Source organism: Lagopus leucura, unplaced genomic scaffold, assembly GCF_019238085.1.
Source record: "Lagopus leucura isolate 7727_CA_CO unplaced genomic scaffold, USGS_WTPT01 Super-Scaffold_100028, whole genome shotgun sequence".
NCBI lineage: Eukaryota > Metazoa > Chordata > Aves > Galliformes > Phasianidae > Lagopus > Lagopus leucura.
This window is the reverse complement of record NW_024962279.1, coordinates 7,781,560-7,805,899: the sequence shown is the minus strand read 5'-3', so window position 1 is coordinate 7,805,899 and position 24,340 is coordinate 7,781,560. Positions and strand designations below refer to the sequence as shown.

Below are 24,340 nucleotides of genomic sequence, written 5' to 3'. Positions count from 1 at the left end.
GTTCTCTTTAAGTAATTTTATAAGCCTAACAACATCCATGAAAACTGAAAATGTTACTTGTACAAAGTGAGTGTTACCTAGATATAAGGAAAATTTGTTACTTCCACTCCAGTTTGTGAGGTGCTGGGATAAAAGCATTAACAAAACACAGTTCCATTTTTAAGCCAAAGCCATGCTCAATTATGTAATGACATTGAAAACCTGTATTTGCATGCCATCATTTCTAATAGGTCCGTCACACTTTGCAGTTAAAAAAGGAGACCTCCAGCTACTTTATTTTTAAGACAGGTGTGAAGGTATTGACTGCACTTGTTTTTGAAACCACAGATAAAAAATTCAACCAGGGCAAAGACAGCATATTCTGCATAGGAAAAGTACAGAGGACATTTTGAGTACTCCATTAGGAAGTCTTACCTTTTTGGGCTTCTTCAAATCTATCATTCTCTGCTAGCCACTGAGCATAAGGGACATAGACCTCATCTTTGAATTCAGGATGCTTTTCACTCAAAGCAAATGCCTGAAGCACATAACAAAGTCAATTTTAGAATACTGCATGGTTTAAACAATTAAAGGGCTTAAAATATTTCATACAACCAATCCTTCAGCTCTAAGTAAATTCACTATAAAAATACACAGAATAAAGACTGTAATCCACCTTTTCTCCAGTATGAAACTAATGTATTTTAAAACAAAAAACAACCAACGGCAAAAGGAAAGCTATGCGTGGTAACAGTGTGGGTTACAGACTACTGAAACTTGTGTGCATACTGAGGGAATGTGGCAGAGCTCACAGCAGAAGACAAAAATATTTCCATTTGTACTGAATATATATTCTGAGGAGATTGGAGCAACTCTATAAATGCAGTTTAGATTTGCTTCCTGCACTCCCTAACGGCTCAATAAAGGACCAAGCCTACAGTTTTCCAAAGCACCCATACAATCTAGGGGGCAAGCGGGTTGTCAGTTCTAGAAGCACTGTGAAAATCCTTCCTTAAGAAGCCATACCTATCAAACCTCAATTTGAAGAAATAACAGCAGAATTAACAGCGACCCCAACTTTGAGGTATGCGTAGTGACAGGCTTACGTTTCCAAGGAAATCCCAGAGGAGTCTGCACAACTTCACCCGACAGTAAATCCAGTTCATGAAGTGGTGTCCCAGCAACAGAGCAGATATTCACCAGGTCTAGATTACACCTGTGAGATGCTCACTCTCTCACACACAACTCGGAACAATACTCCAATGCAGAACTTCCCTCAATACAATTACTATTCCTTCCTTCTCACAGGTGAGAAGCATTCTGTGGATTTGCATAGGAAATGGGCAGCTACCCACAGGGAGGCCAAACAGAGTGCTGGGAAGCAAGGCCAGGGAACACAGCCGCAACACTTGAGAAAAGAAAGAAAACCCACCGAGCAAAACAAACAAACAAAACAAAGCCACCCATTAAACGCTCAGAGAACAAGGAAACAATACTACAAAATTAACTCTGCACTCTGAAGCACAGTCTGCAGAAGCTGCCTCCTCCTCGTCAACCCTTCACTGCAGTGGACAAAGCAGTGCCCTTTGCCCCTCTTGCAGCCAGGGCCAACAGCAGCAGCTTTAAGCACAGGAACAGAAGGCATGCTTACCTCTTCCCAGCGGTGCGTCTCCACGTGGAGAGAGACCAACGCTTTCAGGTCACCAACCTTCATGTAGGTTTCTGCTGCATAGCCAGGGTTATTGAGCTTCTTAAAATAGAAGGCACATTTTGTCAGAGGCTCACGCTCAGCTTTATCCAGTTTCCGAGCAATTTCTATTAACCTAGATGCAGCAAAAAAAGCCGTGTGTTTCAGGTTCAGCCCTACCACTTTACCTTTTGCTTAACATTGTAATGACCTCACTTTCAATCAGGGATTTTTTAATACCATAGCAGAAGTACCAGCAACACGCTGTTGAAACAGTGGTCAGCAAACATTCAACATTAGTTTTTTCTTTAACAAACTCGAGAGCTGTTTCTGCAATCCCTACTCATGGGTGCAATTCCACACTGCAGCAAACCATCTCCAGCGGAAGCAGCGGATCCCACATGACTAAGTCGCACAGGACACGCTTCCCTAAGCCTGACCTAAAAAAAAGAGCCATCATAAACATTACTCCACTTGCCACCCAGGAAAAACGAGGCAAGGGAATGCTGAGTCACCTGCCCAAGCTCTTATTTCGACTCAGCAGAAGACCCAAAGCAGGAACTGCTGTAAATCAAGGAGAATTTGACTAGGACCTGTGTAGCCTAAGAATTTACTTCCTGCAATCCTGCACTCCAGTTGTCTTCCCTACCCGCTAATTTGTTATCTCTTGCAGTTTAAAACAACAGAAATGGGCTACCACACACAAGCACTGCTGTGATGATTGCTGTGAAAACCTTAAGGCATGCATATTTCAGAAGACAGTCTCATAATAGAGATTAACCCATTCATATTTCACTGTTGTAATGTCTCCACACCCTAAACATATGCAATTTCAAAACCATTTTAAATTGTAGGTGTGCTTCAAATAGAGCTTATGCTCTACTTGATATAAACAAAGGTGCACATCAAACAGGTTTTGTCTACTGGAAAAGTTACGCAGAATTCAATTACACTGAATTGCGAGATTCTAGTATATTGAGATGAAGCTGTAACCCACATATCGACCCAGCCGTGGTCCCCACTGATTTCTATGGCCTTCATGTGCTCGCCTGCAGAAAGGTACATCTCCACAGCTGCTTTTGGCTCATTAATGTTCTTGGCCCAATCTGCTTGTTTTTTTATAAGCATCTTTGTGTCTTTGGGGTCTCCGGATCGGAGAAAATCCTGAAACAGCACAATACAAAAATGTTTGCATTACTCTCTGGTCACGGACATCTTTACATTTCATTCTAAAACACATAAGGGTTTTTCTGATGAGTATCATTATGCTTCCTAAGGAAAGACATGGTGCACACGTGCAACAGAAACCAGTGCCGCCTTCGGCAGCTGATCATCGGGCCAGTGCTGGGTAGGTAACAGTGGTACATTCCCATCTACATACTTATTTAAAATAAAAGTGGGAGGTTCTGGAAAGGCCAGGAGATGGATGGCACAGATGGCTCTGAGATAATCAGCAGCTTTCCAGTAACTCAGGCAGGGAGGCATCTGTCTGGTGCTCCTGTGTAAGTGGGTACAGCCACGACTTCTGCAAGCCACCCAGGTACACACCTCTCTAAAACAAAACAGTGCTGCTCTGAAAACTGGTAATGTAACAATGCCAGGTGTCTTCTGCATGTCAAGAAGGTGCTGTTTGTTTTGTTCTCAAAGATGACCCAACTCTGTGCTTAGGTAAGAATAGTACACCTATTAGTCTACCTAATCACATAAGCATCAGCACAGCCATCCAGTTACAAATCAATAAAGGACAAAATCCCATTCTCTTCAAGTACCCTTGATAACTATATTACAGTATGTCAAACAGGTCACTTTGTAAGGAGAAATGACAGATGCTCAGAAGAGTGACTGAGCTTGGAATTCTGCACAGTGATGCAGACCGTGGCTCTGGATGCTGTGAAGATGGCCATTTTGGAAGTACTGTTAATAGTTCAGCTTCTCCCCACGTGTCACACAGCAGGAAAAAAAAAACGCACTTCAAAATTGGAAGCTCAACTAAGGGCAGATTTGGCTGTTAAGAAACAGGCTACCATCCTTTAAAACAGCTTTTTTACCAACTGAAAAATTAGAACAGCGGCAGAATGGAAAGGTGAGAAGAAAAATATCTTATCCTCAATGTTTCTATTAGATTCTGATTGAGATTTAAGAAAATAAATTAAAAATATCTCAGAAACCACACTGACAGCACAGTTCCACTAGCATTATTCTCCACTTTCCCAGACGCTGCCAGTCACCAGGCACAGAACTACAACCAAATGTCAGTTCTCAAATGACCTCCACGCAGGATTCATTTCTAGCAGCAGCTCCTGCAGCACGGCTGTGATTCAGGTGAATAACTACACAGGCAGAGGGATCATCTTTGAATACAAAAGCTGAAGCCAAAGAATCAAGCCAAACAATTTGTGACAAAGCCTGATTTCCAGCTTATGTCCTAAAACTAGGTTTGACGTCAAAAGTTCATCTTCATGGAGTATAAAGAGGTTCCCTGTGAGTTTCTGGTGTTGTGATAATGAGCCTGTGACCAACCTATGCACCAAAAGCCTGACCTCTGCCTTCTGGGCTCTCTAGGTGGAACTGATCAAGGCCAACCTCAGGCACAACAAATCAGACTCTGAAGGGGTTCCTTTGCTTAATTTTGGCAGCATTGACCCCACTTCCCTCCACTCCACACACATCTATCTTTCCTTGCAAAAAATTCCTGGCAAGCATGGGAGGTTCCCATGTTCTTCCATGTTCCCCTTGCATCCCTGCACAAGCAGCTTCCCTCGCATGGTAATCAACATCTTCAATTTCCTCTGCACAGTTACTCTCAAGGACAGGAGGTACAAGATCTTTTGCTGTCTACTGAAGATAGACACAACCACTGCCAAGAATTAAAAGATTCTTATGAAGATATGTGGGAAAAATTTCATCCCTGAATTACTTTATGTTTAAGAGGAGCCAAAACACTGAAGCTGACAAGGACTCCTTAGCCAAAAATAGTGAAAGTCAGTCTTATATTAGCAAAATTTACACAGGAAACTCTTGGAAAAAAAAGATCTCTGCAGCACTGCTCATGGGATCTATGCTAGAACAGTTTATACTCATGTCATGGTAAAGTCCTTGTCTGCACTGGGCAGAGTGAGGCTCTGACAAGTGACAAACAGCACTGAGCGCTTTGCAGCCCCAGGGCTCCTCACCAGAAAATGCCGTGGAAGACCTGAAAGCTAAATGACACTTTCTTATCACCGTATAAAAGCACTGCATGTAACAACAGTATTCAATTTATTTCTTTGTGAGAGCAGAAAAATGCAAAGACAGACTGAATCTTCAGAAGCAAGTTCTCTAATATACCGGGTTAATATGTTAGGTACCGTGACAAATACATTAATATAGAACTCAAACACTTGTTTAAATTCAAATTATGAAAGGAAAATACTTTTGTTATAATACAGAAGTGAATTAAACACATGGTGAATTCACTTCCACTTCAGGAGACAAAAAAGGGACTCTTCTGTAAGATGATGGGAAAGAAACTGTCATGGAAACAGAAAAATTAGCTTAGGAAAACTCACTGAAAAGCCACGAGTTACACAAAACACAGCCTCAGCAATGGACTCTGAAGAAAACTGTTACCAATGCACATGGCATGAAAGGTCTGTGTTTTGCCCACAGATGAGCCAAATGAACTTCAGACAATTAAGCTGGAATTCCAAACCAGCTTTTCATCCTGTCTTTTTATAGGATCACGCTTTCAAGACACTTGCAGGTACAGCAGTATTTCTGCATATAATGTTCAGTTGCAAACTGTTACCTTGGCGTAGTCAAACATGCGCAAGTCCGAGTACATGTCCAGAGCTAGGCTTTCATGCCCACTCTTTTTGTACAGTTTTGCTGCCTCATGGAACTTTCCTTGGTAGGCATAAACATCTGCCAGGAACAACTCAGTGAGGTTCTCCCCATGCTTCTTCCGCTCCTGGGGAGAAAAAGATTAAAGAAAAGAGGGGAGAACACATTCCAGATGAGCAGTGAGAAATGGCCATCAGAGCTGAATCCCAAGCTCCGAGTTGAGCTGTTACTAAAACCTGCAGCAGGATATGGTAATGATGCTTCTCCCACATTTCTAGTGAATTTATAGTCAAAGGATTAAATCTTCTAATTAAAATTAGGAAGAGCAAAATCAAGTGTCACAATACAAACCAAACTGATGAAAAATCATTGCTCTCGATTTCATATAAAAAATGAACACACACTATCATTATACTGCGATATTAAAAAAAAAAAGGCTCCTGATAGGTTCCTTATTTTCTCTTACAGAGACTCAATAGCACACAATTCGGCTGAATTAACAGTATGTGCAGGTGGGGAGCAAAACAAACATGAAAACAATTGCTAGCAACAAACATTCACAGAGTACATTAATGTGCCTCTGAATCAGAATTAGTGCCAGCACCACATCTCCACCCGCAGCAGCTCGTGGCTGGAGGCGCAGTCAGCACAGCACTGCACACAGCACTGCACACCGAAACCCTTGGCGTGGATCGGACCGGGGCAATGCCACACACACGTGTGTTTGCTCTACCCTCTGTTGTAGAAATGCATTACTGTTCTCCTTTGTAAGAAGGTATTATCCTTAGCAGACCATTCTATATGAAAATAAATAGCTATGAACTAAATTTGAAGGAAACTGCACTTAAGAGGCAAAAGCATTCCACATCTATGCAAACTCAGTTCTCTGCTGCCAAGAGACTCAGCCGTCGCAGCTTCTGGTCACACCTAACGACTGGGCTGCTGTTGAAAGGTTCCCTTCAAAAACTTTGTTAAAATAATTTTCAGAGCAATCGCTACTCCATTTTTGAATGAGTTCACAGAATTTTGTCAGGTATGGAGGCCTGGCAGCGAGGTTTCCTACTGTCATCCCTTAGAAAGAAATATGTCATCACAGAGAGAAAACTAGAACTGCCACTTAGTTACACCCTTAGAAGCTCTAAAGGGAATCCAATATCTGACAAGCAAGAGTAGGCAGTGATGGAGAACTCTCTCTTCAGAAGGCGTATTTTCAAGTCTACAAGAACCTTAATTAAACAGACGATAACATGATAGTTCCACCACATTCTCATCTGATGCAGATCTGGAGAAGCATGTGTAGAAGAGGAACTCTACTAACAGGAAGGAAAAAAAAAAGGGAGCCAGGGGCATCCCTAACACAGAACTTTGCCCCATGTTTGACCCCAAGAGAAGTTCACTGCAGTCAGCAGGGGGCTGGCATTCTGACAGAACCAGGACAGCTCTGCAAAAATGGAAGGTGAGGAATGGATTCTTCAGAGAAGGTGTAAATCTAATTACCAACAGAAAGAGGAATTCTCTTTCTACCATCCCGACGTAGATCTTGAGCCATCATCAAGTGGTCTTTGCAAAAGGACAAGAAGTGATGGCACGTCCTTCAATGCGCTCATGACAGATCGCTATTGTCTAGTGGAATTCTATCAAGAAGTGTGAAGAGAGTGAGAAGTCCTGATTGGAGCAGGGCACAGAAGTAAGGGATCCCAAATTCTATTCCCAGTTGTCACAGACTTGTCATGAGACCTTGAGCTTGTCATTTTATTTCTCTGGGCCTGTTTCTGGCTCTGCAAGGAGGAGATAATAGTAATTACCTACCTCCAGGGGGTAAGGAAGAGCTTAATTAACTCATGTTTATGAAGTACTCCATACTAAACTCCATTAGCATAGTAGCATTCTACCAATTATTAATTGAATATTGAATGATTTTCTAGTTTTCTTGAAAGTTTTTAAGTTCTCCCACCACCCAGTGCCCCACATCTGCACGTCCTGCAGTAAGCTGCAGCTATGCGACCAGAGCTCAGGCTCCTGCTCACTGGGACTCCTCATCCAAACACAGCCAGCAGTCAGCAGCACTAACAGAACAGACGTCTCTGCAGAACAGAGAGTACTTCTTTCAGCACAATGCATCTTCTCACACTACCCCTAATATTCTCTTACCTCAATGCTGCTGATCAACTCTAAATATCTGAGGTCTCGTATTCTGGTAAACGCCTATGAAAAGAAAAAGAAGAAAAGGAATTAACTAAATTGGAAAGCCAGGAAATCAACACATACACGAAGCTGTTTTCACACAAGCAGAACAGACAGAAATCTGCTGGTTTTTGTGTTGGTGCAGTCCCTAACCTGATGGGCTCTCACTGCAACTGGGGCCCCTCAGGCGTTACAATAAAGACAAGGGTCCGACCCAAGCAGCTGATCACCAAAACCAAACAGCAGTGCTGGGCACCACCACGTACACATGTCGGACCTTCAAGAAAAGCAAAATGCCTCTAACAGTACTAACAGTGCTATTCTGGCCATTTTACAGCTTTCCTAATCAATGTCAGGCACGACGTGCACAAATCTACAGAGACTGCTACAAGGCGTAGCACAGAACTGAGCGGACTGCTGAAGCAGACTGTGTGTGATTCTAGTTTTTATACCATTCTGAAAATTCAGTCTAGAAGCAGCCCATGGAGAAGAAAGCAAATCAAAAGGCGATACAGTGAGACAGTGTAATGTCTTTTGCAAATGGAGATGAATGTGCAGCCAAAGTCCCAACGGCAAAGTCACGTGCGAGTTACAGCAGCTTAGCACTTATTCCTGTCAGGCATCAAAAAATGGAAATTGAACTCCTCAAACCACGTGGTTTAGACTCCTAACCAAATTTGTGCTTAAGAGGGCATAGAATATTCTGCTTACACCAGATCGGACTAGAAACTGTGAGAGCCTTTAATGTCAAGAAGCTGCTTTTGTTCATATTAATCCGCTCTAATTCTAAGAGGGCACTGCTTTAAAATTCCAAGGAGGCACTAAAAACTTCTTTTTAAGAACATCTATTTGCATAAAATGATCTATGAAACTGAAATTATTGCCAGTTTCCTTGCCTCCACTTTGGAAAAAAGAAAAATAAGGCATGTCACATCCTAAAAAAATTGATGTTATTAAAAGATGCCTATCATTACAGGCCATTCCCTGCCTATTTTTAGAATGTTTTGTCTTTCATACAATATTTATGACATTGAACTCAGTTTGCCCCCTCTTATTTGAGAAAAGATGCTGAAAGAAAATGGGGAAGTATTTTAAACCAGAGAAAAACGTGTTCTTCAGTATATGCACACCTATAGTCTGCCCTTAAAAACAAGGGGCTCCAGGTAGAAGGTGATGAAAAAGACAACGCGTCATCACTGCTGTCTTCAAAGAAAGCTAACGCACAGGTAACAGTCAGTACGAGATCTACACACTGAAGCTAAGGTTATCTTCAACACTTCGTTGGGGGGAAAAACAAAGAGGGCAGACTTGTAGCACCAGGGAAGGGGAGGGGGAAATTCAGCTCAGAAATTCTTAGCTGCCACCTGGTGGTGAGCAGCACCGCTCAAAACCCCGCTTCCTCAAATTCCCAACTCGTTTTTCAGCAGATGAAAGAAACCTCCTCCTCATATTAAACGCTCTGATTTAGAACACAGCATTTACCCAGAAACAGAAATCGGATTCCTTTTTTAAAATGGCATCTCAAGACCTCGTTGTGTGCATCGCTGAGCGAGAGTTTCATACGCACCTAAGAGAGCAACTCAGAGACACCGCTCACTACCAGCAATCACTACCAGCAATTACTACCCCAGCAATTACTACCTGCTTTACCTTTTTAGCCGTTTCAAACTCCAGCCCTTCCAGGGCTTCCATGGCCAGTTCTCTCCAGTCAGCATCAGTTACTCCCAAACACGCGATCTGATACGCTTCCTTAAACATTTTCCGTTCCAGATATTGATACATGGGTGCAGACTGAGGATTTCCATCAGAAAATGTGTGTTAGAAAGCATAATACTTAGTGCAATTCTCTGGATACAGCGAGAAAAAATTACATTCCAATTGCAATTGGTACAAACTGCCCAGAGAACAAACATGTTTTTGTACAACACACACAACCACATTCTGGGGCAATTACCATTGCATCTTCAGACCAGTTTGGTTAATTATATTCTAAACTCACCCATCTTGCAATCTCCAGCTCCTAGCATTTTAGAAAGCAGTTAATGAATGCTTCTGATTCCTCATAGTGCTGAGCATGCTAGATACAATGTAGGACGAGTTGTTTTTTAAAAAAAAACAACATAATCAATCTATGAAGTCAGCATAAAGGTGGGGTAGTTTGTCCTCAAAGGCTGCAGCAGTCCAGGATGAAGCATCCCTGGAAACACTCCAACACAACAGCAGAGGTGCCGTGAGCAAGTGGCAAACTCGTGACAAAGGTGTTCTAACAGGAGCGACCCTGAAGCCCAGAGACACTGCCCACTTACTGACCTGCTCAAACAAGGAGTTCAGGAGGGAAACTGATGGCTGCAGGCTGACACAGACAGAACAGGATTCAGGATCGGCAGCTACACTTCAAACCCTTTCCATGAGCAGAGAGCACTGCTGCTTGCTTAACTCTGCGATTGCAGCCACAAGAAGCACCCATACTGACCTCTGCTACCTTTATCAACTTATCTGAAAGTTGTGTATCTTCGGTACTCTCTCCCACCAAAAGTATAGTTTTGAACAACCTGCCTCTGAAACACTGCACAACAATGTTGAGGCCTGTTAGTGCCCTGCAGCATGCTGAACACAGAATACAACAGCACACTGGGAGATCCGGCAGCTACCAACCATGCCGGACAGTGCAGATCACAATGAAGGGATCAGCACAGCTCTGAGGAGCAGATGTGGGTCTAACAGAGGTACCATCCATTAATTCAACAAAAGCACACAGTCCTTTGCCTTCATCAATTCTGAATTTCAAATCCTGTCACGTTTTTGTGCAGAAATAAATCAGAAGCTGGTTCGTTGTTTTTTTTTCTTTTTCTTGTTTGTTTGTCTCTTGGACTGCTTTATACTGTCCCGTTGTTTCCTGCAGCACAGCATTCTGTAGATGGCATTTTCTATCTCTGAATTTCGGATATAAAAACTGCACATGCACGGCACAGTCAAACTAAGAGGCACAGCTTAAGTATTGCCTAAACACACCTAGACAGAGCAGGGCTTGGTATACACATAGGAACATGAAATGAGATCCTGAAGAATGGTACACATAGAGCCTGCAGTACAAATACAGGAAGAGGTGTAAATGCAAAAGCTAAGATGAACAGAAGTGCATTTGCAATTAGAAAAAGTAGAAACAACAGCAAAAAGGAAGTGAGATTCATTAACGCCAAACAAAATGAAATAGATTGTGCGTTATGTCTTAAGTAGTGACAAAGAAGGTTAAGAATTGTGACTGTTTTGGTAGCAGAATACTGGAAAATTTCAGAGCTTCTTCACATCTTAAGCATTCATGTTTAAGAAATGTAAAGCAACACTTTATGAGATTAAAGGATTACCTGCGGAACTTCAACAGCTGACATAGAAAAAACGTGAAGACAGAAGATCTTGGAGCCGTTGTATCCCACAACAAAGCCTTGAAGTTTTTGCTGATGGACAGGGAAATTACCAGCTTTGATATTGAGGTAACCCCCTCCAGAAAAGCAAAGCATATCCTCACACTGAGTATTCCAAGCCACGCTATTAGCATTGGGTTCCTAATGAGCAAAATAATGGATGATTACCACAGATACAGCCACATACTCTTTCCTAAGAAACGTGCATCCTTCAGTTTGAACATCTGACCTACTGTAGCCAGGGAATACATGATGGAAAGAAGGGAGTTCAGGCTTGATGTTAATCTCTGTGCTAAAGGTGAAATGCTCAATAACATTAATACTGCAAAGAGAAGCAGGACAGAGCTCTAAGTTAACCCAAAGTGGTCACAGGTTCAGGCGCCCTTTATTCAGCTGTTGCCTAGAAGTAGTTTTGATGGAAAAACAGATCAACCCTACAAAACGGGGCTGGTGCTTTAAATAAGTCTGATGAATTTCTGTGTCAGCATTTCAGTGAGATCTGCACTCCTGATCTCCTCCTGCCCGTGCCATTGTGCGTCTGTCCCTGGACCAGAGACAGAGAGAAACTCAATCTCACCTGGAACAACAGCTCTTTGGTATGAATATCATACACCAGGCAGGTGTCGTTCTCATCAACCACTGCCAGCTTGTTGCGGGATGCGCTCATATCCAGACAGCGCACAGCTGTGGATTGCTTCAGCAGGACGATGGCAAAGACATTATCAACAAATATCTTCAGAATCTAGGTAGATTCGAAACCAAAGTCAGTCCAAGTTTTCATTCCTCCAGCTAGAAATTGCAGTGTGCATAAATGCTAAGGCTGCATAAAGCATGCACTGGTTGATCTTTTTTCACAGAAATGGTGCATTAAAATTAGAAAAATGCTCTGAGGTACCTTGAAAATCAAGACTTGTTTCCACAGCATAGTCCAGCTGACAAGCCCACACAAACACAACATACAGTACGTATCTTGAATTTTGTAATGCTCCTCTCAAACAATTATGTTGATATACAACTACAAGGATGAATATCTGATACGTGAAGGACCTCAAATTCCTTTCCAGTTCCATTCATGGAATCAATACTTATGGGCTCCACTGTGCTGTTTTCAGTGTACACACACACACAGCCACCCCTCCCAAAGACAAACCTTCCATCACTAAGACTTCCATTTTTGTCAGCAATGTATGGTCTTCAAAATCCAGCAGGTTTGTATGAATTTTGTAACCAGAGAATGAGAAATACAGAAGTGGTTCATTTTTAAACACAAAATGAGATTCTGTCCAATAAAATTTTAGGTTATGAAGGAATATGCTGCTCCCAAGGTCCCCCCAGAGAACGAAACAGTGTTTATTTGCAGCAGAAAGACACGTGCCAGGCATTTTGCATTACCTGCCCGTTCTTTAGACCAACCAAGAGGCCTTCTCTGCCCGGGGGTCCTCCAATTACTTTGATGTAACGGATAAGAGACTCCATCAGCCACTCTCGTTCTTTAACACCACTAAATGAGAGGCACTGCAACCTTTTCTCCTAAATACAACAACATACAAAATACTGTATGGATGGAAAGAAAAAACCTTTGTGCCTCCAGTGTTTTATATTTATATCTATATTAGCGTGTGTGCCTGTAATACACGTGAGTGTCAGAATGTCAGTCAGGTTAACAGGATGAATTCTTTAAGGCTCTTCAGTCCTACGACAAAACAAACAAACAAAAAGCAAAACCAAAAAACCAACAAACCATCTTTCCTAACGGCTCACCCACCCAAACATCTCCCTTGGTGCTTCAGCGCTCCAGAGGCTTTCAGTAGCACAGGGCCAGCTGTGGCATACAGCAGCTATTACTTCGTACAACAGCACTGCACGTGGTGCTGCCCAGCAGTACAATCCACTGCAGATTTTCCCCAAGGTATCAACTTTTTGCACCAGCTATTTGGAAAGCTACCTTCAAGTCCGAATGTACCCATTTCAAGGCACATACCTGGCATAAAATAATGTGATCGGAGCATACAACCAGCAAGTTGCATTCAAATTTCTTTACTATCTTTTCCTTCACACGATAATACATGTCTGAGGAATCATCCGAATACAGCTCATAAATCAGGATCTTCTCTGGCATTTGGATGGCTAATCTGTTCTTGTAGATGGCGATTTTCTTCACCAGCTCTCTGCCTTTTATTCTAACTAGAGAGAAAAATAAAGCACCGTGTAGGCTGACAGGAAAATAACAGATCAAAAAAAGTCAGAGAAACAGCGCTCAGTTGGAACTGAATCTTTCCGAAGCCTCTAAATTTGAGAGCAGATTGCAGCTAGGATATGTTTCTTTCTGCAGCTATTAATCTTCTACCTGTGCCACAATTTATCAACCTTCACTGTTTTTGCAACAGCACATTCCAGAACAGCACCCTGATCCCCTGCCATGAAAAGGCTCTGAATACAAAGAAAGAAAAAATCAGTACAATCCATGGAGGCTGCAAGAAGAAAACAGTTGCTAGATGTGATGCACCATTTTTTCTTTTGTTAATCTTGGTTCCAGAGATTAAAACCTTATCTTAAAAGCCGCTCCCCCTCCCAGCGTCCTTTCAAATCCCCCTATCTCTCACTAAGCTTGTCAGTGCTGATCCCACAGAATCCAAGTTTGCATTCTCAGCCTGCAAACAGGATCTCCAACCTTCCCGTTTAGTGGCGACCATCTGCCTGGTACACGAAGCATGTATTCCAAGCATTCTGATGGACACTCATTTGAAACAAACCAACCAACCCACAGAGAAGCCCAGAGCAGAATGACAGTACAGGTTTGACCTGAAAGTCCGAAGTTACCTTTCTGCTCCGTGATGAGGTGCTGGACGATCACGTCAGTCATGCTGTCTCTGTAAGCATAGCGATCTTTGTACAGGCCGTGAACAGTGCTGAAAATCAGCTGATAGAAGGAGATTGTTCCGTCCTGGCAGCCCACTGCCTGAACACAGGGAGGACATTATCTCAGTCAAAGCTGCCTGTAGGTAAGACTTGGCAAAACACGCAGTGTTCATATGACTTACGTTCCATGTCCTGCATGCCATATAGACTGAAAGCAATCACATTACATGCATTGAAACAGCTGCGAAAGTGCTCCTCAACTTTGTAGTGCAAAACAAGGACTGATGCTATCATAGCTCGTATATATGCTGGGCATTGCTTCGGTTTTGTCTGTTTTCCTGTGGTGCCTTCCAGTGCTTCCACCTCCCCCACACACCCTGTTTTGGTTTGGGGTTTTTTTTCCCCCTTTTTTTTTTTAATTTTTGAAATCTGCTCTGTACCTCTTACCATCTGTGTGTCAGCACAAAGTGCAGCAATTATGGTCATAGTTGTTGCCCTGTTGGTATTTTCCACAGTTGTAGAAGCTCAAACAGAACAGAACTCAAAACTTTCTTCCTGTCGTGGAACTCGACATCACCAGTCTACAAGTCTTTTTTTTTTTTGCTGTGTTGTCTTTTTTTTTTTAATTCCCTTCTTTTTAAATCCAAACGCAGCAAATTCCTTACCATCTGAAAGCAGGCATTACACTCATTTACCACCACCTCACAGCCTTAAGTTTTAATTTTAGAGGCAGCTTTAGAGCTCACTAAATACTGCTTAGGCTCTGATGTCTCAGATTAGGCAAATGAGTTTGAAATGTATGGTCTTAGCTTTTATGGCAAACTGTCTGTCAAAGTGGCAGTAAAATGTACCTACTCACCACATAGTTGGAGTCTGGTTTAGCCTTGCAAGTCCACACCCAGCTGCTTTGCTCTCCTATGGTTCCAAGACGGACACCATCCTTTGTGAAGAGGGAAACTTGTTTATCTGAGCCTCCCAGCAAAATGTACTCTCCCTTCGTAAAATAGCTGACACAGCAAGGGTCAAAATTGAGCATCCTGTCCTTCCCAATCTACGAGGGAAAAAATAAACGTGTCAACAGAAGGATAATTCCATACTTTTCCAAGGCCATGAGAATAGATGAAAATAAACACAAGGTTCTTGGTGGCACCTGATGGCACTGAGAACATTCTCAGCTCTCCAGCCACACACAACTTTTCAACACCCTGCATCCACTGAGCTTCCAAAAGGCAGCTCTAAATCAATCCCTCCGATTCCAAGTAAGTCCGCTCAGGGTGTGAGCCACCAAACAACAACAAAAAAACAACTCAACTGGCTGAAGGAAATACAGGAGAGCTCTAGGAACCAGTCAGCTGTAACACAAAAGTGACCAAAGCTACAGGGGCTTTAATACAAGAACTGGGGGACAGCAGCTGAGTTGTCACGGGGGAAATGAGCCAGAGGAAAATTTGGTTGTAAGATACTGACTCATAAAAAACAGAAAACATTTAATGTAGCTAATAAAGCATGACTATACAAACACTTTGAATACAGGGCACAGAACTGAATTGAAAATACCCTGCCACTCCTGAATGCACTGTCCAAAAACATACCTGTTTGCCACTTAGCTGATAAAAGGAAAGCCTTTGACCCCAGTCTGCCACAGCTAAAGTATCGTTGCGTTCATCTCTGGCAACAGAAAAGTCACATGGTCACAGCAATTTATCCATGTTTCTTAGGGCAGAAGAATCAAGCAGTGAGACGGCAGCACATATTTCAAATTACTCATAGAACCTCCACCAAGTGGAAGCACAGCAGAGCTGCCTTGCCACTTCAACTGAAGAAAACAGCTTGAGGACACAAAAGAAAAATCTGTCAACTTTTCAGGAACGACAGCAAAGTTTGACACAGCACTTCGTGCTCAGGGCAAAAGCAGTGGGTCCAGGGAAGCTGCGCCTGTACAGCGGGTGCAGATCCTGATCTTAGGGGTCTATAATGGAGTATAATGGAGACCCACTGTGACATCAAAGCAACACTGCTAAGCTAGACTGGACTGTGACTACCAGAGCATATGGCAGGAAACAAAATGGCTCCTGCAGGACTGGGACAAGCTGAGGTACCAAACTGGTTAACTGCAGTGCTCTGACAGGATCCGTGGGAGCAAAACATGGGCCACCTCCTCCACAGTCTCTCGTTTAGGAAGAAGGGTGATGGTACTCTGAGCATGCTGATGAAAGCAATGCTCCTAATCATAAACTGAACAAAAAGAAAACTGAAAAAAACCTACTGAGAAACTTCTCAATAAGCACCTTTCCTCTGCTCAACACACAACACGTGAGAAAAAGCAACGTGCTACCACAAACCTAAGGAATGTCACAATTAACACTTACTAGTGGAATAAATTAAGACAATAAAAATAACACTTAATCCAGAATTTGGTACCTTTTGAATTCTGCACCCTGCATAAATTCCCTTTGCCCTTGGTCCTTTTTGTAAATTGCTCTCCTATGCTATACATATGGATATATATGTATGTATATATGTTATCCATTGTAGTCTCACTCACAAGTCGAAATGCTTAGCCTCTTCTTTCTCATTGTCTTCTATCTTTTCCTCATTATCCTGCCCACTGTCAGGGTTGGGTTTCAATTCTGGAATCTCCTCTAACTGGCTGTGATCTGACTTCTCTAAATGGCCGTTATCTGATTCCTCTTCTTCATCTGCTCTACTCCAAAATCTCTCCCACCAACTGCAATAGCAATTGTTTATTCACATATATGGCACAGTGAGTGCAGACAGCCCACCCTCCTCTCCCCAAAAGCAAGCTGAAATCCAGCAACAAAAAGAGCAAAATCAAAGTTTCATGATCTCCAGCTGGAATTTGTTCCCATTCTCTTCCACGTGATGAACACTGCCAAAGCCCAGTCCCACAACAAAAGGCACTGTTAGGGGCCCTGAACCTGCTCAGCAGGGATGCAGGCCGGGCCTTTCTGTTATCAACAAACCAAGGACTGACCAGCAGCGTCGAAAAGGGTGGGGTGATGATTTACCTGGATGGATTCCAACAAATGGACCATATTGGAGATGAGGCAGCCCCGGCACGCTCTATTTTCACTTTCTCATCACCATTTTTATTCCGTATGCTGATGACTCCGTTGGACATCCCCAAGGCAAGGTACTGGCCATCGTTTGTCCAGCTGATAAAACACACAAGGACTGAAAACGGCTCAAACCAAGCAGCAGGAAGGCAGAATGGTGCAGCATAATCAAATAGGGGCAGTATTGAAACAGGCTTTTTAAAGGCATTCTGGAACGGAGCCAGCAATGCTCAGAGTTGTTTATGAACCTAAATCCGCATTTATGGCAACAGCGTGCAACGCAGCAAGAACTTTCTACTGCATACACAAATTAGAAAAAGGTGGAAACAACAACAACAAAATTAAAGCTATCATCTGCTTGTGGTGTTTGTATCATGTGCTAATTAACAGATGCATTTTGGGGAATGAGAGTGCTGGCAGAACACCAGGCTTTTCAAAGCCACATCCGGAGCAATGACACCACATGCGGTGGGGACAAGAGAGACCTGCTTTCTCTTCTTGTCTCTACTGCAGCCAACGGGATGACTTCACACAAATTGATGTACCCTTGCTTCAGAGGAGTAACAACACCTTCTGCAAGTGCCAGCAACACAGAAGATGAGCAGCTCTATGAACAAAGCACACTCAGCTTTCCTCTACCTTCATTTCATTGCTACTGCACAAGTTGGCTGAACAGATGGAGACAGAAGTTCAGACACTCGCACAAGACCAGAGCACCTCTCTGAGACCTTCTGAAGAGTTAAATATACATTGTACGTACTGAATAATTATATATGTACTGTTGTAAACAGTACCTAATGGAAACCAAAGCCCTCTGCAATCTAAAACAAGGACAAAGAAAGAAAAATAGCTCTCTGAGAAGACAACACAGGAAAGAACAAGTCATCTTGGACAAATATTCGTTTTCTGAGCATTCTTAATACTAATCAAATATTTTAATGATGAGAATGGCAGAGTCACATGAAATGTAATGCTTCTGAACAGCAGCTTAGGCGAGCCTCTCTCCTGCTGGGTACTCTGTCTCCACAGACTTGAGCTATATTGTTTAAACTTTTTTTCCATAAGCCTGCACACTATTTTAAACTGTTTATATTGAAACTAACTTAAAGAACACTTACCTACAGCAAGTTATCTTACTGCTAGCTTTATGTTTAGAGACTGATTTCTGCTCAGGCGACCACAAGCCTTGATTAAAATGAAAAAAAAAGCTGAAGTAAATGACAAGAAAACTTCACCAGTGTTCAGATTAGAAACCAGCTTTGCCAGGAAACTCAGCTCAGACTTGAGAGGGAACAAAGTCTCACTGCTAGGACATTTAAATACATACTACACAAACAGCAAAGAGGAAAAAATAGATATATCTAACACAGAGAAAGGCTCCCACTGGAAAAATCACAGTAAGAAGGTGCATTTGTTCTGGGACATCTCACAACACAGTCCTCATCAACTGACTTCTCGTGATACACATAAGTAGCTTTGGGCAATACCTGGTTTCTCCCAGATAAAAAGAGCTGCACAAATCTGTTGTTAGCTGTGAAACTTGTACAGAGTTCACAGGCTTAATGGAAAAGTGAGAAAAAGACATACCAAAATCACTGGAAGAGCAGGATGCCAACTGGTGAGTAAGAGGGTTGTACGAAACGCACTGTATAGAGTCATTATGCCTGGAATGAAGTTACAATCACATTTCAGTAAATCATTCTTAAACGCCTCTTTCTGACTTTCAGCAAAGTAGCTGAAGGGCTCACCAGATGGCAGAAATAACTTGATCAGCTTATATTACATCAAATTAATCTGCAATTACTGTAAACTACATCAATAATAAATCCTAAAAAACACTGTCACTGAACGGCAGGATTCGCTGTTCCATCAGGATGAGTTCAATGTGTGCATAAATGGGGTTTGTTAGAGGTGATGAACGGTTAGATCCAAACTCTAAGATAAGTGCCCTTGTTCTCCTGCCCAGCACACTGTGCAACCAACCAGCAACAACTGTGCAAACACATTCAGAAACAGAATTTGAAGATGTAGCTGCAAAGACATGACATGAAACAAAGCCAAAAGAAAGATGAAAATACACTGTGTGGAAAAGCACCAAGCCGTACCTTCAGCTTGGACTGCAACCCAGGTTACATTGCTTTGATTTGTTACACAAGATCAGTTATATTCTGCTTCATCCCATTTCATCTTACAGAATTTCCCCAGTTCTTTGCCAGCCCTTTAAATACATCAGATCTATCTAGACCTTTCACCCTCATTTATGCCTTTAATTGCTTTCCTGCCTCATTCAGACACTTCAACTGCTCTCCTCTTCCCTCTTGTATTACTCACTGGCATTTTCTCTAACCTTAGTTAACCTTCCAGCTCTAACATCACTTACTGAGAGCAGAAGTGCATAACGAAGGTTCTCACTGGAGATGCACAGGATTGAAAGCCAGCACTTACGTGTATTTCAGAATTCCTTCTAGCTTTGAAGTCCAAATGATCACACTTTTATCAGCTGAGCCAGATGCAAAACGTTTGCCTGGGAATTAAATACAGTTTAAATCCCACACATAAGAATCCCTTACTCACCCAGTATTCAACAAAAGAGAGAGCAAGATGTTCTTGAACTTGACAAGGCTCAAGCTATAAAGAGCCTAACATTGCAAGTGTCCTGGTGTGCTGTGCTTCCTCAGCTGCATGAAACCTCAGTGGCTTTTTTCATGTAAAAAAAGCTCAACCATACAAACAACAAACTCAACGCACGCACACAACACTCAAAAATCCCATTACTAGAACAGCCCCATTTTTATCAATTTGCCATACGGAATGGAAGATATTACACACTTTACAAACCAGACTAAGAAAGTCCCATAGAAGTGATATTTACCATCTTTAGCATAAGCCACACAGTACACAGTGTCCTTATGTCCCTTCAGAGGTTGAATTAAGGTTCCATCAGAAGTATCATATACCTGCACAAGTAACCAGAAAAAAAATATTCAGGATGAGGACTGTAACACAAAATTACTGAAGGCCAGGAAGGTTCTACATTTTGTTTTCTGTTTCCTTTTTTGCAAGCAGTACAATTCATGCAGATTAAGGCATTTTAAAGTGTAAAAGCAGTTTTCCTTAACAAACAATACTTTCCTAACATTGGCACAGAAGAAGTCCAGCACTAAAAAATTACGCAGAATCACGGCGGTGTTCGCACGCCGCGCGCCGCGCCAGCTTCGCGTGAAGGTGGGCGGCCTGCAGGCTGCTGGGCGAGGCGTCAGGAGGCGCTGCAGTAACAGAAATCGCACTACGGAGCAGAGCTCGGATCTGGGTAACATCGCAGCGCCCCGCAGCCGGCCTGCAGAGCGCAGAGCGGGCCGAGCTTTGCGGCGGGTTAAACGCGGCAGGAGCGCGGCCCCAGCGCGGGGAAAGCGAGCTGTCCGTACCAGGAGCCGACTGCCGGCGGCAACGATCAGCTGCGTCCCGTCCGGCTTGAACGCGAGGTCGTAGATGCTGGGGAAGAGACGAGTCGTCGTCGCGGCTGTCGATGTTGGCGGCTCGTCCCGTTCCCGGGATCCCCGGCAGCGGAGCCGCGCCCCGAGGGCCGCCCGACCCCGGCCCTGCGCCCGCTGCCGGCCCGCCGCTCCCCGCCACTCCCCGCCGCCCCCGCCGGCCCCGCGGCGCTCACCAGTGCTCGGCCCGGTCCCGCCAGGTGAGCGCGGCCCGCATGCCGGGCCCGGACCGCACTCGGTCGCCGAGTCGGTCGCGCCGCCGGCTCCCTGGGCAACGCGCAGGCGCCCGGAGGCCCGCCGGACCGCCGCGACGGCAGGGGGCGCCGCTCGGCTGGGCCGCGAGGGACGTCACGTGACCGCGGCGTCCGGAAGCGCCCCTTAACGAGGCCGTCCCGCGACAGAGTGGTTTCCATGGCGACCGGCGGGCGGGAGACGTCGAAGCGGGGATGGAGCGAGCGCGTCGGCGGCGCGCGCCTCCGGGAGGTCGGAGCGGCGCGTGCGGGTGAGGTCACGTGAGCTACACGGACGGGGTCCCGCAGCTCCGCGCCACGCTGACGGAGCCGCGCCGCCGCCTCTTGGCGCGGCGGGAGCTGCGGGAGCCCCGTCCTGTAGCGGCGGCGGCGGGAGGTGGCCCCGGCTCCGGCCCCCTCGGCTTCCTTCCGGCGTGCCGCCCAGCGGCCTTCCGACGGGGCGGGCGGGAGAAGCGGCCCCTCTGACGGCTCGCCGTTCTCTCCGCCCTCAGCGCCGAAGGAACGACGCTGCGGTCCGGACGGGCGCTGGCGGAACGTTGCCATCACGCCGGCACAGCTGGCGGCGCCACGGCCCCGGCTGGGAGCGGGGTGCGGAACGGCGGAGCGCGGAGTTCCCGGAGCGATGGGTCCGAGGCGCGGCGCGGGGAAGGCGGCAAGGCGGAGCGGCGCCCGAACGGCGCCGGAGAGGAGGCGGCGGGGAGAGCCGCGCGGGACGGCGGAGCGAGGAAGAGCTCCGTAGGAAGTAACGGGGAGAGCGCCCGGAGCGAGAGGAGGAGAGCAGCGCGGGGCCGGCGGGAAGTGGAGCGCCGGGCGGGATGCGCGGAGCCGGCCGCGGATGGGCGGAACGGCCGCCAAGAGCCGCACGCAGCGCCCGCGGCTCCGGGATCGCGGCGCTCCGAATCCGACCCCGAAATGGGGAGCGACGGCTTGCGGCCTGCTGGCGACGAGAGCTTCGCGGCAGCTAAAATACGGCGAGGTATGGGTGTGTTTTGAGGCAGAATATGATTCTAACGCGTTATCCTGAACTGCCCGAGGAAAGTATTCGGGACGGGCGCCTCCCGTGCCGTCTCATTTCTGGAGCGCTTTCGTCCTCTTCAGCTGTGCCCTGGGATCAAGTGCTGAACGTGTGCTGCCTCTTGGTGCTGGTGCCGTGTTGGGCCCCGTGCTTTGTGGAGAAGGCTTTGGTTGTACCTTCTTTCATGATGCAGTGTGTGGGGCGGGGTGGAATTCTTAGCTGTCGTTTGGCCCGGTTTTCCAGGCTGCATTGGAGTCGTGATTTCTCTTCAGAATGTTTTTCTCAGAGCTCAAATGCAGAAAAATACATCTGTGTTATGCATTCCTACGTGGAATCTGTGTAATTCCACCACGAATTAAGGAGGAAAATGTCTGTGAGCCATGATGGCAAACTGTGGGGTTTTCCATTTTAATACTGAGGTATCATTTCTTTACAGAAGAATCTGTCCCACGGACACAAGTGGACAGGAGGAAAACAAGTCCGTATTTTTCAAGTAAATACAGTAAGGAAGGTAGGATTCTCCTTGGGGACACAACTGCCATTTTGCAGGGGAGAGCAATGAGGCGGCTCGGGGTGAAGTGATGATGTGGGAAACACATACATGGCTGCACTGCGGGGCTGCAGTGTGAAGTGCACCCCTATGCACAAACTGCCAACGCTGTGCCCACAGTGCTGAGCCTGCTTCTAAAATTTGTCATTTAATTTTTTTTTTCCTCTAATTCCATCCTTTATTACCCTATGTATTTCCTTATATTGCCTGCATGTACAGCTCCCAGCCCGCCTAGGAGGAAGGCCTTCAGGAAATGGACTCCTCCACGCTCCCCTTTTAATTTGGTCCAAGAAACACTTTTCCACGATCCGTGGAAACTTCTCATTGCGACCATATTTCTCAATAAGACTTCAGGTAAATGGAGTAATACATTTTCACGTTGTGTAACTGTTGGGTGGTGATATAGGATTGAAACAGCTGCCAATTTTTTTTGTGTCATTAATGAAAGAATAAATAAAAATGTTGATGTTTAAAAAAAAAAAAAAAAAAAAGTAGTAATTTGTTTCTTGTGCCTTGGCAAAAACCATGCATAGTTAAAGTGAAGAGGGACCTGCACAGCTGATGATGGTTTCTTTGAGCAGGTAAAATGGCAATTCCTGTGCTCTGGGAGTTCCTCAGGAAGTACCCTTCCCCTGAAGTAGCCAGAACTGCAGACTGGAAAGAAATGTCAGAGCTGCTCAGACCTCTTGGCCTCTATGCGCTCAGAGCAAAAACAATAATCAAGTTTTCAGGTAAGTTTTTATGGCTGTGTTTGTGGAATGGTGTAAATGTCGTTAGCAAGAAAACTACAGCTATTTTCCTAACTGTGCTCTGTGACATCTTTCCCTGCTGGTTTGTTTTCTGAAGCTTTGGGAGATGTTGGTTTTACACGTGTGAAACTGCTGATTGGATTGTCTTAACTGAGTAACTTGTGGTGTTTGTAGAGGTTTCATTTAAAATGCTGCCATGTGCAGCTCTGGGGCAGCATGGTGTCTGCTCAGACCTGGGCCTGCACGGTGAGGGCTGTGCGTGTGTTCCAGACGAGTACCTGCACAAGCAGTGGAAGTACCCCATTGAGCTGCACGGAATTGGAAAGTACGGAAATGACTCCTACAGAATCTTCTGCGTCAATGAGTGGAAAGAGGTGCGCGGTGCTGCTGTGAGTGGGGCCTGAGGGGGCTGTGCAGGCAGTGCGTGCCTGGCCTCGCCTCCTGCTGCTGTCACATATGCGCTCACTTGGATTTAAAAAAAAAAAGATATATATTTTTTAAATTTCAATTAGTTGAATTCTCAGAATGCATTTTTTGCAAGTCTGCCTTAAGTCAAGGCTGACTGATCCATCTGCCTTAGCTCACACGTGGCAGGGGTCTGTTGCTCTGACTGTGGCACTGTGGGTTGGACAAGGGCAGGTTGTGAGCTGGGAGGGGAAGTAGCTTGGGGGTGTGCTTCGGAGCTGTCAGGTGTGTTAAGATATTCATATGAGTATTAATTACTTTTGTTGTGTTTTAGGTGCAGCCTCAGGACCACAAGCTGAGCGTCTACCACACATGGCTCTGGGAAAACTATGAGAAGCTGAGTGGGGACTGAGTGCAGCCTCAGGTGTGCCAGCAGTGGGCTGCGCAGCATCAGAGCTGTGCTGAGCATCGCGTTCTTAGTTTATATGTTGTGTGACATCAACTCAGATAATCACTGTAATAAAATGTTCGAGCGCTTTAAAGGTTTTTAATAAACGTATCTAACTTTGTAGCATCTGTTCTTGTAAAGCTCCCCTGTTCCCCTTAAACCGAACGCGCCCCGCTGCCGTTCCGCCAGCGCGTGCATCACCGCCAGGGGGCGCTCTCCCACTCAGCGGGCCTGGCGGAAGCCGCGTGCCGCCTGGCCCTAAGCTTCCTGGCGGAAGCGGCGCCGGGCAGGTCCTGTCAGCTTCGTAGTGAACGCGCAGAGCGGGACGCGGAGGAGGCACTTATCCGCTCTCCCGCGACGCCCTCCAGGACGCGTCCCACCTTGTTGCGGCTCAGGGCTCT

The 24,340-nt window shown here is 45.1% G+C and overlaps 2 protein-coding genes across 5 annotated transcripts in view; one reads left to right on the top strand and one right to left on the bottom strand.

The window, feature by feature from the left end:
- Positions 1 to 20,769, bottom strand: part of IFT122 (intraflagellar transport 122) — a 29,404-nt gene extending 8,635 nt beyond the window's left edge. For 3 of the 4 annotated variants that reach the window (XM_042880847.1, XM_042880848.1, XM_042880850.1), the window contains exons 1-20: positions 20,698 to 20,769; positions 20,456 to 20,522; positions 19,903 to 19,987; positions 19,476 to 19,554; positions 18,618 to 18,694; positions 18,149 to 18,215; positions 16,983 to 17,129; positions 15,546 to 15,621; positions 14,813 to 15,004; positions 13,915 to 14,053; positions 13,076 to 13,278; positions 12,487 to 12,624; positions 11,672 to 11,836; positions 11,038 to 11,235; positions 9,323 to 9,463; positions 7,640 to 7,693; positions 5,454 to 5,615; positions 2,664 to 2,830; positions 1,631 to 1,802; positions 415 to 517 (exon numbers count right to left, since the gene is read on the bottom strand). In XM_042880847.1, the coding sequence (XP_042736781.1) occupies positions 415 to 517; positions 1,631 to 1,802; positions 2,664 to 2,830; positions 5,454 to 5,615; positions 7,640 to 7,693; positions 9,323 to 9,463; positions 11,038 to 11,235; positions 11,672 to 11,836; positions 12,487 to 12,624; positions 13,076 to 13,278; positions 13,915 to 14,053; positions 14,813 to 15,004; positions 15,546 to 15,621; positions 16,983 to 17,129; positions 18,149 to 18,215; positions 18,618 to 18,694; positions 19,476 to 19,554; positions 19,903 to 19,987; positions 20,456 to 20,522; positions 20,698 to 20,738 (2,473 nt within the window). In that variant the 5' untranslated portion in view covers positions 20,739 to 20,769. Of the gene's footprint in view, positions 1 to 414; positions 518 to 1,630; positions 1,803 to 2,663; positions 2,831 to 5,453; positions 5,616 to 7,639; positions 7,694 to 9,322; positions 9,464 to 11,037; positions 11,236 to 11,671; positions 11,837 to 12,486; positions 12,625 to 13,075; positions 13,279 to 13,914; positions 14,054 to 14,812; positions 15,005 to 15,545; positions 15,622 to 16,498; positions 16,682 to 16,982; positions 17,130 to 18,148; positions 18,216 to 18,617; positions 18,695 to 19,475; positions 19,555 to 19,902; positions 19,988 to 20,455; positions 20,523 to 20,697 lie in introns of all 4 variants that reach the window. The other variant, XM_042880851.1, reaches the window with a different exon arrangement.
- Positions 20,770 to 20,932: 163 nt separating this feature from the next.
- Positions 20,933 to 24,067, top strand: MBD4 (methyl-CpG binding domain 4, DNA glycosylase). Its single transcript, XM_042880813.1, has 7 exons — positions 20,933 to 21,023; positions 21,236 to 21,748; positions 22,224 to 22,298; positions 22,557 to 22,691; positions 22,919 to 23,068; positions 23,357 to 23,460; positions 23,826 to 24,067. The coding sequence occupies exons 1-7, from the start codon at positions 20,933 to 20,935 to the stop codon at positions 23,901 to 23,903; spliced, it is 1,146 nt and encodes a 381-aa protein (XP_042736747.1). The 3' UTR covers positions 23,904 to 24,067.
- Positions 24,068 to 24,340: the final 273 nt, after the last annotated feature.